Source organism: Phycodurus eques, chromosome 22, assembly GCF_024500275.1.
Source record: "Phycodurus eques isolate BA_2022a chromosome 22, UOR_Pequ_1.1, whole genome shotgun sequence".
Classification (NCBI taxonomy): domain Eukaryota; kingdom Metazoa; phylum Chordata; class Actinopteri; order Syngnathiformes; family Syngnathidae; genus Phycodurus; species Phycodurus eques.
Window position 1 is genome coordinate 9,952,576 of NC_084546.1, and position 15,290 is coordinate 9,967,865.

Sequence of the window (15,290 nt, forward strand, 5' to 3'; positions counted from 1 at the left end):
CCCCTCATGTTCAAATGCATGGTAATGAAGTGTTGGGCAAATTAGGTTCTTTATTGACATCAGGGGAAATTAGGAAGTTTAAAAAATGGCTGCTAATCAATAGGTGGCATTCATAACTACTTACTAGTACCGTATTTATAGGGAGGGTTAAGTTAATTATTATATGTTAAGCAGGAGTTACTGAATGATTCACCAGGTGGTGCTAAAGGGTGGAAAAAAATATATATCATCTGTAGCCATGTGCTGTCTTTGTTTGACATGTACTGAAGGCGGTTCAATAGAAGAAATAAAAAGGGGGGAAAAAATGCATAAATATTTTTGGTTTGCATTTTGTTACTCTCTAATATAGACATGTAATAAGCACACACTTCATAACAACTTGAGCAAAGCAAAAGGAAATGCGTCAATGAATAAAACAAAAAAAACAAGAAAGTCATTCCGTCGTTGCCACGACCAAGTAACACATTTCTAAGCAGTTCTCACTGGCCCACGCACATAGTCCCAGCTAATGTTGTGAACCTTACCTCTAAACAATACTAACATAGCTTGTCCCATAATTATAACATATTTCATCATGCTGTGACAGTTCTCTGAATCTCTTGCTTAAAATATTTTTTTTTAAAACATAGAAATAACACTGATATGATGGATAATACAGCCACATTAAAACATGGTAGTACAATATGTTGTAAATATCCATTAATCTGTGTGAATCTAAAGGTTTGTATAAGTAATTGTGTAATTACAATAACTATTCATTGCTCAGCTGGGAGTTTAGTACATCTAAAGCTCCCCCAATTGACTACATGAAAACGATAGGAGTATAAAGAGTTTTTGAAAATCATCCCAGTCCCACTGTGAGCCATCGCTTGCCCTGCAAATAAATGTCCAGAAGTCTCCACATGTGTTGCACGGCGCCTTATCTACAAAGAGGACCACAGAACAGGATCCACGACATCTTGGCTTGTCACGCAGGAGTTGCCATTTGTGCAGCGGCTGTGATTTTACTCCGAAGGGAAAAAAAAACAAAAAAAAAACGTCTAAGTAGGCAAGCCAAAATGTTCCTTGTTGACACTTTCTCAACCAGTGTGTATTCTGTTTTACCATATCTTAAACCTGATTTAACATGTGCCAGATAGCAAAATTACAATGAAGAATATTAGGGATGTGCAGAAATGTGTATTTAATTCTGTGGGTGTCAATCCTGAGTTACTTCCAAGCTGGCTTGTGTTTGAACCCATTGAGATAACGCAACTGAAAACCATTGCAATTCATTCCTAATAATGCAGTTTAAGTCCAACAAAACCCAACTGCTCCAATTGTCTTCAAGTCTCCACTACTGGCACACAATAAAAATAACAAAACAAAACAAAAAAACACTGGTATTACCCATAACAATATACTAAACCTTCCCTAAATGTTGGCTTTAATAATAAAACAAATAAAAAAATGCAAACAAACAAGCATAACCCTATTGAACAATATTCCCCAGTCTTTATTGGATGTGTCCAAAAACATCTTCCTAGATTCGACACCAGAAGTTGATAAGAAGTAGAAGTTTGGGAGTAGTGAGTTTGAGGTCGCAGGCTGTAATAGATGGTCACTGTAAGCCCCCCAAAAAATAACAAGGTGCATCCCCGGAGCACTTCACACTGTCCAAAGCTTGTCTGAGCATGTAATCACAGTCCTGGGAAAAAAAGAGGCTGTTATAAGATCAGAGCTGTCAGTGAGGAAGCTTAGCATAATGCGTGGGATTCTCTCAAGTGCACAAAATTGTCAAAAGTGAAAATGCAGCTTCCCGTTCATGGCTAGTGTCATGTGTAATGCTTCCTAAATGAGAGTCGTGGTGACTGATTCAACTTGGATCTGAAAAAGGGTCCTAGTTCCCGCTGAAAAGGAAATCTCCATGAAAGGAAATCAACCAGGAAGGAGTGGGATGGAAGGAGAGGGGCGAGCTCAGTGGGACTCCCCGTTAACTGAGCTGCCCTCTCCCCGAGGCGAGGATGAGCGCGAGAGCCCCTTCTCTGTGGTTTCCGAGCTGGAGCCGTTCTGGCTGTGGTGGTCGGCGGATGACGCGGCGCTGGAGGACGACGCCGAGGTGGACGAGGGCCTGGCCTTCTCCTTAAAGTCCGTGATGATGACTGTCAGGTCGCCCACCGTCACTTCCAGGTGCTGGGCGCTGCTACGGTCAATGTTTTTTAACCTGGGCCTGAATAACATAAAAATTAAAGAAGTATTACTCCAACAACTCCATGCACCCCTTCACCTGGTGCTAACCCGCTCACCTCATCTTCTTGTGACTGTTCTTTTTGAGCGCCGGCTCTTTGTCGCTCTTCTCTCGCTCGACGCGCTCCTTCTTCTCCTTCTTGGGCTGCGAGGGTAACACGAACTGCTGAGTGGCCTGCTGCTGCGAGACAAGCTGGGAGACTGGGCGTGGCTTCCTGGTGGGTCGGGGTTTGAAAGGACGACAGGGGTGGGTTGGGAGGAAAAGAGACGTGTGGCAGATTAATGAGAGGTAAAATCATAGTGAGCACATTGTGCTAGCGCGCCGGCGTAATCAAGAGCCAATAATGGCTGCCAGGGTTGGTTAGGGGGTTGCACCTAAAGTGTGCCTCAAAGTGTCACTTGGTGACACTTGGTGCATGCAGAATAAAGATTTCAGCCGTTCAAAACCCATTATACAATGCCATCGCAGTACATACTCCGAGCTTACACAGCATTTATACATTAACTGGACACTACATTAAGCACAATCAAATGCAAGAAATGTATCAAATGGTCCGGCTCTAAAAATATGTTGAAAGCATAGTTGCACCAGACGTGGCTTTTTCAGTGCGATAGCATGGATGAATGGACAATAGTTCATTATAGCACAGTAAAAAAGTATTTGCCCGGTTTTTGTTTTTTATTTTATTGCAGTTTCCCCCCCCCCCCCCCCTTTGTTGAAAATCATCATACAAATGTAAATTACCAGACAAACATAACATGTAGTTTTTAAATGGTGATTTTATTTACTAGGGGGGGAGGGGGGTTAAAAGTAATTGCCCGCTAAACTTAATAACTGGTTGGGCCATCCTCAACAGCAATAACTGAAATCAAGCATTTTCTATAACTGGCAATGAGTCTTTCACACCTCGGTGGAGATATTTTGGCCCACTCTTGCAGATTTTTATTTTTTTTTCAAGCAGCAACACTGGAGGGTTTTCAGCATTAACAGCCTTTTTAAGATCTCCGGACCTAAGAAGTCCGGACCTAAGAAGGCCTTTCTAAAACCTTAATTTTTTTTTTTTTTTAAGCCATTCAGAAGTTGACTTGCTGGTGTGTTTTGGATCATTGTCCTGCTGCAGAACCCAAGTACACTTCAGCTTGAGGTCACAAACTGATGGCCGAACATTCTACTGCTGGATTTTCTGGTAAAGAGCAAAAAAATCATGGTTCCATCAATCACAGCAAGTCGTCCAGGTCCTGAAGTAGAAAGCAGCCCAAGACCACCCTAACACCACGTTTGACAGTTAGTGTGATGTTCTTTTTCTGAAATGCTGTGTTACATTTACGGAAGATGTAACGAGACACCGACCTTCTAAAACGTTCAACTTTTGTCTCGTCAGTCCATAGAATAGTCTCCCAAAAGTCACTACGGATGTTTTTTGTTGTTGTTATCATATTCTTACAGGTCAGCAGTGGTTTTCGCCGTGGAGCTCTGCCACGGATGCCATTTTTGCCCAGTTTCTTCCTTATTGTTCAGTCATGAACACTGACCTTAACTGAGGCAAGGGGGGGGCTCGTACTTCTTTAGATGTTGCCCTGGCCTCCTTTGTGAACTCCTGAATGAGTCGTCACTGTGCTCTGGGGTAAATTGCTGTTGGGCGGCTACTTCTGGGAAGGTACCTAAAGTTTTAGAAGTGGCTTTGTAATCCTTTACAGCGTGATAGATGTCTACTTTATTTCTTATCTGTTCTTGAATTTCTTTGGTCCGTGGCATTTTGTTGCAGCTTTTTGAGATCTTTTGCCTGACTGAATTTTGTCAGGCAGGTTAGGTTTAAATAAAATCACCATTTAAAAACAGAATTTTATGTTTAATTGGGTTGGGTGATATTTAATTATACATATAATTGAATTTAATGCTGTCTGTCAAAGATTCCTCTCCAATCACCTGATCCATGGCAGTTGTTGGTGCATGTACAAAGGCTGAAACTGTATTGCTTTCATGGAGTGTGTGTGCATGTGTGTTTTGAAGGCTGGCAAGAGCCCAAGCCAAGAGGCAAGTGTTCTGAAAAGGCCATCTGTTGAGAGTGCCCGACACGTATCTTGTGCCCGCTTGTGTGTACACAAACACCCATGAACTGGCATAAAAAAAGCAACACTGCATATACCTGCAGTCCACGTGTTTTAAAAATGAACACCAAATACATGACGCTCTGAGGTACCTTAGGGCAGATGGCTGCGCACATGCACAGACGGCGCGCGTGGGTGACGCACAAGGGCATGATGGGATGCACTGACAAGCACGGTGCTCATTAATTTTTTATATTGTTCACTCGATGGTAGCTTGATATGACAACAAGACCAAGATGTAAATTGACTGCATTAAGCTTTGTGTGAACTCTTTAAAAAGCACTGCCGACTGAAAGCAATGGATGTCAGAAATGTGACTTGTGCATGTCAGTGCTATTAGTTCTGTGGGCATGAATGTTGTTTAATGATTCAATGGTGACCCAATTTGGTGCTCGGCTTTAAAAAGCTCTCCCCGTCATTTTGTTTGCTGTGTCTTTACCATTAGAGAATGTGTGGTAGTACTGGAGTGCAATGCAAATGGCTCTTCTGGCCTACATAACCGTGATGGAGAGGATACGCAACTATCTTCTAATATATCCGTCTTGTCAGCGCCGTGCTGCGGAACCGCTGACACCTTTTAAATAAAAGCCCCCCCACACCCCTCCCACGCCTCCTAAAATCCTCGCGCAATTGTGGTTGGAGCAATTTGCCGCTCTTCTTGACAAACCTGATCCTCCTCCTGAAGTAACAAAGCTTGTTTTGTGGGCCCGCCATAACCGACGAGTGCTCACAAAACACCCGTTGTCTTTCTTGCCCTTGGGCTAAACGGCGCAGGCTCGCAGAACTCAAAATATCTGAACTCCTGAAAAGGCAACAAAAGCTTCTATTTGATTGAATTCAAAGATGCTTCACCAGACTGAAATATGACAACCAGATATATTGTGCCTTCTACTCGCCTAAATATATTGAGTTTTACGATGAAACAGAATCTCGCCAATTTTGCCAGTTCAATAACCTCGAAGTGAAAGAGGATACAGCCAATCTAATATTAGCACAGCGCGTCAAAACAGAGGCGCGTCTGTTCACCATATCGAACGGTTATTATCGTTGCACTTAGGCCTTGGAATCATGTGTGCAATGAGTCTATTGATTTATGAATGTGGGAAAAAAATCAATTGTACGATGAACATTTTAAACGACTGTATATGCATGTTCGGTGGTTCGTAACTAGTCTAATCAGTAAAATTCTCCCCAGCAACGATCATTCACACCTTTAAATCCACCTTCAACTTCTCCCATCCTGCAGACATCAAAGTTACAACTGATCCCTTACACTCACTTTCCTGACAGGGAAACTCTGGTTAACCCCTGCCCAAATATGTCATAAACACATACTACTCGCATGCACACACGCATGCACGCCACTGAGTGTTTAGCACTATCACACTCCTCGAGCTCCCCTCCTCACCGACACACCCGCTGACTTTGCACACTTCCAACATCTGGCTGGACAAAAAAATTACCACAGACAAACACCAAAGTTTGTACAAAGTCTTCCCAAAAGGGTGGAAGTAGGGGGAACTCCACAATTCCAGTTAATGAAAGTATAACAGCACTCTTTTACTCATTTCGGCCATTGACAACAAACAGTATGTGCACACTTAAGGTACCATATTGCGATTGTTGATAGCCCACTGGAAGGCTCTTGAACTGTGATATGCTTTGGCTCGCTTGGGTATAATCTATGCAATCATTTTATTGATTGTGAGAAATTGTGTTCATTGTGTGTAACTGATTGTTGATGATTCACGACACAATGTCTCGAAGAAGTTGAAGCAAAACTACTTGGACTACTTGGCCACCACCAGCGGATGTAGTCTTGATTAGTATGCACCCTGAAGAGGAAAAAGCATGCAATTAGCTATGGAATATTAAGGTACATCCGCACGGACCCCCGCTCAGGCAACTGCTAGGGCAACACGAGCAACACAAACAATTTGAATATTCAACTCAGCTGCAGTTGATTAACAAGTGCAACTGGTGGACGGCCCGGGTTCCTTGGATCCAATCGTCCATCGGACCGCCGTCCTTGCCACCGATTGTTGGGTCGAATCGGGCTCGAGGGCCACCCATTAGGGAGAAGCAGTCGGAACGTCCCAGCCGGGCACCAGGACACACGTATTAACATACACAAACAATACAGATTGACAGCCAGAAAATACTATGGGTTGTGACACTAGCTAGCCGTTGCCAGCTGATTAGCTATTAACTTCCACCAATTCGGTTTAACACAGTCTCCTGCGGCGTCAACCTCGCAGGACCTTCGCCTGATTGTCGAACCTGTACTTGAATCGTCCATCACACTGCTGTTGGCTGCCAAGCTAGAGGACAACGCTAGCTATTCTTCCACTAACACGGTACCTAAGGCCTGGTACACACGTAACAATTGTTTTTTTGTTTTGTTTTTTATCTAAAAGAGATATTTTATCTTTTATAGACCTCACACATAAATATTTTACAAATCTGACATTTAACAGGTTTAATCATACTGTGTGAGGAGCGCTGCGATAATCGCAACACAAGCACACCACACACATAAAGATTCTGTTGCACCACCGATCTAGAATCTAGTCCTCCAAGACAGAAATCTTGCGTGATCAAACGGGATCTAACAAAATTGAAGAAGAAGCAACAACTGGGAAAGCGGACTTTATAATCTATCGCGGGAGCTAGAGGTGAGTTCTCAAATTAAGGTTATGGCTGAAGTCATTAGCCTTTGTTTTTCGGGTAGTCCTTGTTCATTTGCATTTACCCTTACTTCCTTGTTCCTCAGTCAGGTCACTTCTTGATTGGCTACATTCCAATGTGTTGTGCCTTTTGTTTTTGAAAGAAAAGTTTTTTGTGTCGTGCGCTCAAACTTGGCCACCCACCAGTAGGCGATGATGCAGAGTGCAGAGGCGACTTCATGAAAGCAAGTAACATAGCGCGAGCTCCGAAGATGATTATACTTGGATTCAAGTATTGTGTTTTTGATACAATCGTGAAAACGAGAAGGGCAGCATGTAAGGTTCCTAACTCAAAGATAAGAAACACAACAACTATGACCTACCGCAAAAAGAGGTAGGCTGCCAACAATAGCTGATCAAACGGAGAAAGCTTCATGTCGGTTATGCGTTTAATTGCGAAGACAAAATAGTAGACAAAACAGAAACTGATTTTGGAGCCATTAAAAACTTTGATTGTGAATGTGGCAGTACAGTTAACCAACGCAAGGACAGATACTGCATGTAAAGTGGGTAACGTACGGCTATATGTTGTGACTGAGTAAGATTGTATTCCTTGACTTGCCTGAAATTTAGTGGTGACTTGCTTAAACTCCAAAGTTAAGAAGACTTAAGGCTCACTTTTGAGTTGCATATATGTAACTTACACCCAACTACGGTGTACCATACCAATCTGCACACTCTGGTGGGATATAATGCATGCAATGGCAATAGTGGCTCTTAAGAGTCTATGGATGGTCTCATTGTGTGCTAAAAAGGGCTTTGTGCGATGAACAAACAACCCACATGACTGATACTACAACATTCATCCCAGCTCTGTGATGATTGTTGCGAAATAGCTTATTTTATGCTCTGTCGCACATTCTCTGCTCGGGTGTGGGCGTCCGTGTGTCAGGACCCGCTCGTGCATTTTTGATCAGCAGGTAGCGAGGCTAGCTCCTGGGAGCTCATCCAAGCTGATGATTAATGTCTCTCCTCGCCTCTACATGCTAGCATTGTGCGTATATGATTGTGTGCGTGTGTGTGTGTGTGTGTGGGGGGGGGGGGGGACAGATGGCTTGTCGCGTCCTGTGGTTTATGACACCTTTTAGACAGCCCGCTAGCCACGCCGCCACATTCTCCCCTCCTGACTCCCGCTCAGAGCTGAATGTCATGCATCAGTGTCAGCGCCATAATTACAGGCTTATCACGTAGCCGTAATCTTGAGCCATGGTGACGTGCCTACGGCACGCTTCGTTGCCCCCCCCCCCCACTCCACTCGTTGTACATTCACTATTTGTATGCAGCGTGGGCACTGGAAGCTTTAACCTGAAGGGTGTGATCGTCATCAGGAAAAGCGTCAGAACAAACATGGCTCTGCTGTACAAAGTCTGTTTGACCGCAAGATAGGCGCTAACAAACACACCTTGTGTTACTTTGTGAACTCTGGGAGCCCCATTTGCATGGAGATTGGGCTGATATTAACCCATGTTAGGCTTCAATAATGATTAATCGTGGTCTATTCACAGTTTGTATACTGCCGTCGAACCCAATTCTGTGGCAGCAGAGATGAAACGCTTCCAAATGCTGACAGAGAAGGTTGCTGCTTGTTTATGCAGCAGTGATGAAAGCTGTATATCAGTCCGCCTGTCAGCGTAGGACGCCCTGGGTTAAGTTCAACTCCACTGAGGGAGCAAATGCAGAAAGGGGAGATTGGGGGGGGGGGGGGGGGGGGGGGGTAGGTGTTGGAGAAAGAAGAAGAAAAATCAGAGAGGCTGGGGGAGAAAAATAATAGAATATGTTTGCTGTAGACATTTAAAGGGCTGCGTATGTCCCCTCTCATACTGACTTAACTGTAATATCTTGATTACGAGGTGTATGTAAAACACGGGTATCAAACTCAAGTCCCGCCGGCGAGATCCGGCCCTTCACGCCACTTTATTTGCCAAAAAGTGTACTTCACTTCTATCCAAAACTAGTTACCCATCCTAAAAATGATGATTAGCAAATGCAGAGTCAATCACGCAATATGAATGGGGCGATTATTAGGGTTGCCACAACGAACATATTAGGTCAAGGACAAGAAGTGTAACTGCCTTGCGTTCAAACACAAACAGAATTCAGCTCGGCATCTGGCTAGAAAATGTCACGGCTAGAAATTTAAAAAACAAAACAAAAAAATGACCAACAACAAAAACTTCCAGTGACGTAAAAAATGCCTTTTAGCATGGAGCCAAAGCAATAACAAATGCTGCTGTTACTGTTTTTATGGCCAAATAATTCACTGTTTATTGTCTGAAATTGCTCATTTCAGACAAAGACAATTTATGTTGCACTTTCATGAAAAGAGAAGATTTAAGCTGTTGATGTTTCATTTTAAATGAAGTTACACAAAACATAAGCGGTTTGTTTTGCATTTTGTTCCCTAACTGGACCGAATATCAAATGTCTTAAAAGGAATGAAGAACGCTCGAGCCCTGATTTTTGTTAAAAGTACCCAAAGGATAGTACGCCCCAAAGGATTATAGCCCAGATTTACACAGTGAAGCACGGCTACAGTGTATATGAAAAGTCTACACACCCCAGTTCAAATACCAGGTTTTTGTGATATAAAGAAATGAAACCAAAATAAATCGTTTCAAGGTCCTTGTCCTGATATTTTTGTAGTCACATCTTACACTACAATGCCACAGTCCACAAGAGCTTCAGCTTCAAACAACTGCACTGCATCAAACTGAGAAGCGATTCTGATAGTTTTGTCACCCTGTTTTTCATATTTATAGCTCTGTCCACCAGCGAGGGAGCCGTCTCCATCTTGCATTTGTATGCTGCATGTTGTTTGCCCTTTACCATCGCGCCGAGCAAGCCGCTTGTCTATTTTGTACGCTCATTAACAGCAGCGACCACCTCTGTGACCATCTCTGCCGCAGTGTTGGCAAGCCAGCGGGACAACGTTTCATCGGCCAACTCGTACGGCTATGATTTAGTGGTTCCCCCGCCTCCTCCTTGAAGTTCCCAGTGGTGTCCACAAGAACATGTGTTTGTCCTCTGCTAGTCAGAACTGCGTGCGTGCGTGTCAGTGTGTACGAGAATTTGTGTTAATCACGTCTTGGGAACATAGATCAGTTTCCCCAGTCACTCACGGGAACCTTTTGCAGTGCGGGGATGGAAAATCAGGTCCCCATTAGGAATTTATTGTTAAATTAATCCAGCATCTATTTTTGACATGCCCACGCAGTGTGGTGGGCTATGTCCGCCCACATCTAATCATCACACACTCCCATCCTTCCACATGGTTAATTATCAGTCTTGATGAAGACGGTTTTCATTGGATGTATGGTCGAGAGATTTATTTTGACGTTTTAGCTGAAAGACGCTTCCGCCTGACATTCTAATGACCGTGTAGCACAAAAACAACGTGTAGCAAGATACATTTCTGCTTGTATTGCGCCAAACTTTATGCAAAGGTGGCTCTCCGCCTACAATGTGCGCATACAAACCAATGTTATGGCGCCTGAGCATTCAGTTTTTCCAAACAGTCACAGGAGTGCAAAAAGCGGCTCGAACACATTCACCACAGGGGGAATTTTGTACATCATTCTGGGGTCATGGAGGCAGAAAAGTGTGAACTGGTTACATTTAAACAGCCCCCTGAAAGGGAAGAACCATATACTGTCCAATGTATACATTCATATGGCTGTAGACTTCCCACATATTGGCCCTGAAGAAAATTTGATTTGAACAACTTTGCAGCATTTGTATACAATCTGTCATGCAGGGGAGAACTACAAACATTAAAACACTACAGACAACAACTCCAACTACCGGAGACAAATTCCTTGTGTGTTTTGGACATACTTGGCAAATAAAGATGATTCTGATTCTGATTCTGACAACTTAACCCGCGGGCAGAAAATAGCGTCGCAGTTAATAATGTTGAAATATGCTTGAAATACAAAAGTGGCAACAATAAGAACAGAGATCCATCCAATAAAATATGAACAGGCATTAAATAAAATAGTTCAGTAGAGTAGAACAGTAAAACAAATAAAACCAATAAAACCAGGTAATGAATAATAGATATTTTATAGATTCGATTCTGATTCGTAAGTCATTTGTTACTATCAAGATGAATAGTGAATGGGGATTTAGAGGGAGAGTCCGAGCCCATATTCCAACATTAGCTAACAAAACTGGGCATGCCCTGGTTCAAGCAAACAAGCAATCCGTTGAAAGCGAAGACCACTAGGAAATGTGGAAGGAGTCGAGCACTGAGGAACATCCGAGAGTCTCGGTGGAATTTGCCCAAACTAATGCTATTCACCGAAGATGTTCAGAAAACGCACAGGTTTCTCAACACAATGCTCGATGAGCATAACAAATCCCTTGCTCGGAGCCCTTCGACCAAAGCCTTGATGGAACTGGCAAACTGGTGTGTCTCAGCCAGATGATTCCCTTCAACCAGTGTCGCAAGAGAGGAGTTGCGGCCGTGCCCTTATGTGCATTATTGGCCAGAAACACCAATGATCCCCACACAGATGTGGACTGGGTGCTCTCAGAATTGGTGACAAATCTGTGCAAGCGTTTATCAAGGATTACCATCAAGGAGAGGTGTGGCCGTCCCGTTCCAATTCTCCTGACACCCAAAATAATGTGGGTACAGTTGTTTGTTGAGTGAAGACAACCAATACTTCTGTGTTCTCTCTGTGCCCATGCAAAGCTTTGCGGTGCATAGTCTCCCATGTCACTAACCATTGTGAATCGGCTCCCCAACAGGTGGCCAAGGTTAGGAAAGTTTTAATGACGCAAGAACGATTAGTCAAGTTTCAAGGCTAGAACATAGATCAAAACCGAAATAGATCCAGATGGCAAGTCATTTTGTTTAAATACTTACAATTTATATGTTGTTTGTACTTTGAATTGTTTCCACAGAAAAGGTTATTGACACCAGTGATGAAGAATATGGGACCATATCGGCTGCTCATTCAGTGCTTAAGCCGAGGTTGGAGCCACCATTGTTGGGGCGACATTGGACAAAGGAATAGATGGAGCTGGAGGTAGTCCCGCATCGGTATCATTCAGTGGTGAAGTCGAAGTTGGAGTAACCATTGTCATTGTCCATTGGGCGATGGAGTCGATGGAGCTGGGACAGCAGGCGAGCCGCTACCATCAGCACCACCACACGAGAGGAAATCACTTTATCGAGCCACCGAGAATTGCAGCCAGTGAAAAAGCACGTTTCATCAACCTCTTGCACTGTGCCAGCAAATCGCGACTGTGTGTAATGTTTACTGGTCGAACCAGAGACTGTTAAGCCCTGGGACTGGAAAAGTGTTCAATTCTATGTTTGCAACTGCAATACAAACAGGAAAACAAAAAAAGCTTTCTGAATAATGTGAAACAATGTCAATAAAAATTCGATTCAATGCAAGTTCAGTGAGAAGTACATTTTTTTTTTTTAACTCAAGTATGTGTGTGTGTGTGTTCACGCTGGACAAGGCAGCGGACAAAGTCTCCCAGGAAAAGAGGCCTGGGGCTTCGTGATGACCACATCCGACAATGATGCACCCGGAACGAGCCAAAGCAACTCTGAAACGTGGTCACCAACATGGAGGGTATAAAAAAAAAATAAAAAAAAAAATAAAAAAAGAATTAAAATATTCAAATTGTCCCACCCGCTGTCCACAAGAGAATGTCGAGGAGACCCTACAGTCCCCTCCACACATGTAAACCGGAATGCGTGTGCAGCCAAGTGCGAAATGTGCATGTTGAGTGCATCTGCGCATGAGAGTGTGTCTGATGACAGCAGGCTGATTAAGCTGTTGCATAGTAATAAGCTGTGGCTGTCTGTCTAGCAGCTGCAGTGACAACCTCTTTTCACAGTCAGCCCTCCCACACACACACACACACACACATTTTTGTTGTTGTGCTAAAGTTGCGTTTCCTGCCGCTCAGCCCTTTGTTGTGTATTCATCCTGTTACAGAGTGTCCGGCAGGAATACACTCATTTCCTGGATCACTTCACTCACATCAGCGACGGCACAGGGGGCACAGAGTGTGTTAGCTTCCACCCCCCACCTTGCCTCCATCGCTATCATCGAGTACAGCAAAATGGATGTGTGCGTGTGTGTGCTTTCATCTCACTAAGGTCAGTGTCAACACCACGGAACAAGCACTGATTAAACAACAGACAACTGATAGAAAAAGTGTACAGAGGATACAGGGAATAGGGACCGCCATTATTATTGCATTGAAAAAATATATATATATTTTTTTTAACCCTAATTTTTTTTAAATATGCGGGGATATACGGCAATAAGCATTTTCAGGCTTTTGTTCCTCCATTAAAAAAAAGATTTAAAAATTAAATTAAAAAATTGGAAAAATAAAAATTCAAATCCATGGGTGCCGAACTGAGAATATATGGGGGTCCACTACATATCTTTAAAGAAAAATTTATATTTTGACATCATGTCATGTCATGTCAAATACTGGTTAATACTTTATAACATATCATCATCGCACATACTATTCAAGTATAAACTGAGGGCTGTTTATTATAGGGCAGTGAGCCCCCAACCACTCTGACGTGTGCTGGAGGAAATTATCAAATTTCAATTAATTGGTCGATATTAGGGATGGTGAGGGCCAATACCGGCCATATTTCAATGTATTGGGAACTTTTGAAGGCTGCCAATACTACCTACAAATACTTAAGGCAAAACAAATTAAAAATCTGACATTGAGTAAGTCCTCCTCGCCAGTAGTTGGCGCTCCACGGCGGCTGGTTGAGAGGTCAGTGAATTATCGTTTGCATCATTGTGTTTATTGAAATTTATGAATGAAAGTACTAGTGGTATTGGTGTCAGTCTGGGAAAAAAAAGTGTGAATCAAATATCTCTAGCTGATATTGACTACAAATAATACATGTTTATCCATCAATGCCAGCGACGTATAGTGACAGAAAGAACAATGAAATGTTCTTCCCTTAGATGGCACAAGGTACATAATTAACCTGTGTATCATTTATTTTATTTTATTACTTTTTTGTGTGTGACGTTTCTGTGTGAGACTTGTCCAAAAAAAAAAATAATGGCTCAGTTAAAGGTTGGGAAACACTGAAGGGTGACATCAGCGCAATCTGATTGGAAGCTGTCATCTTCCAGCGAGGCCATGACATCACTGCCGGAAAAAGTCCCAATATTTTCCTTCCGATAACTGTTGGGATGATGAAAAGTAATATCACTCACGGCCAAGACGAGACGTGCTATTTTTCACTGACTGATAATCCACTGGGAAAAAGAACTGCGGTGATATTTGAAATGAGAGTCGTAAATAATAACCAGAAAGCTAATCACAAATGGCATGAGCGAGCGAATATGATAGAAATGAACGTCTTACCTTGTTGATGTCCCTTTCCTGACATCACACATCATGCACTTAAAAGCCTCCGCCGTGTTCTTGTACGTGCACACGCTGCAGTCCCAAAACCCCTCGTCGGAGGAGGGCTTCGGTTGACGCTTCGGCCTTGAAAAACCAACACAGGCGAATAAGCGAGGGGGAACGCACAAGCATGAAGACAAGGGGAGCCGAGCCGCGGCTATCGATGGCACACACATCTGGCTCGCGGATTAGAGAAGGGAAATCGTGTGAACGCGCGGGCGCCGTAATGAGGTTCGAACAGCCGCGCGCGAGCGCGCGCGCGCACACACGCGAGCACACGCACGCTGAAATGGGGAAGAAGAAACCATGGAGAAAAGGCTTTTTTGTTTTTTTTCCCCTGCCCCCACCCCCGCGCGATCGCTGCTGTCTGCCCCCACCACACGGCTTCATTTAACTAGCCTAGGCCGCCCTAGCCGCCGTCGTTACCTTGTGGGACTCCTCTTGTCGCCCATGCCAGACCAGGGTGTCTCTGGGGTGGGGGGGTGGGGTGGGGGGTTGCCGAGACGAGCAGAAGCCTGTTTCTCTCTCTCTCTCTCTCTCTCTCTCGTCCCGATTCTTTTGAGAGAAGAAGCGATGCGCCCGTTGCCGTTTCGGCTTCCAGCTGTCGTGGAAACTCCGCTTGGGGAGCCAGTCACGTGACTGGCCTCGGCCAATCATGGGCGGCGTTACTTCCGGAGGCTGACATTCCTCATGATGGCTCCACAGCGCCGTCATTTGCCCTGAATTCTCACATCTAGGACGCCTAGTGTTCCTGATGCTCAAGCACCCTTTGAGAGATTTTTTTTTTGTTTTTACTGTATTTGTCCTTTT

General features: G+C 43.7%; 1 protein-coding gene and 1 long non-coding RNA gene across 2 annotated transcripts; one reads left to right on the plus strand and one right to left on the minus strand.

The window, feature by feature from the left end:
- Window positions 1-30: 30 nt before the first annotated feature.
- Window positions 31-15,098, minus strand: yaf2 (YY1 associated factor 2). Its single transcript, XM_061667385.1, has 4 exons — window positions 14,907-15,098; window positions 14,439-14,564; window positions 2,286-2,441; window positions 31-2,209 (listed from the first exon to the last, which is right to left on the minus strand). Exons 1-4 carry the CDS (start codon window positions 14,930-14,932, stop codon window positions 1,957-1,959), a joined length of 561 nt encoding a protein of 186 aa, XP_061523369.1. The 5' UTR covers window positions 14,933-15,098; the 3' UTR covers window positions 31-1,956.
- LOC133397013 (uncharacterized) lies at window positions 7,161-12,468 on the plus strand. The gene is made up of 2 exons (XR_009767522.1): window positions 7,161-7,395; window positions 11,970-12,468. It is a non-coding gene; the product is annotated as an uncharacterized LOC133397013 (long non-coding RNA).
- Window positions 15,099-15,290: the final 192 nt, after the last annotated feature.

What these genes read in the sequence shown, in the direction of transcription:
- yaf2 (XM_061667385.1), bottom strand. Translation starts at nt 14,932, where the DNA reads ATGGGCGACAAGAGGAGTCCCACAAG. An exon ending in GACAAGAGGAGTCCCACAAG is followed by an intron (nt 14,565 to 14,906) that starts GTAACGACGGCG and finishes TGGTTTTTCAAG; the next exon opens with GCCGAAGCGTCAACCGAAGC. An exon ending in AACAGTCACAAGAAGATGAG is followed by an intron (nt 2,210 to 2,285) that starts GTGAGCGGGTTA and finishes TATGTTATTCAG; the next exon opens with GCCCAGGTTAAAAAACATTG.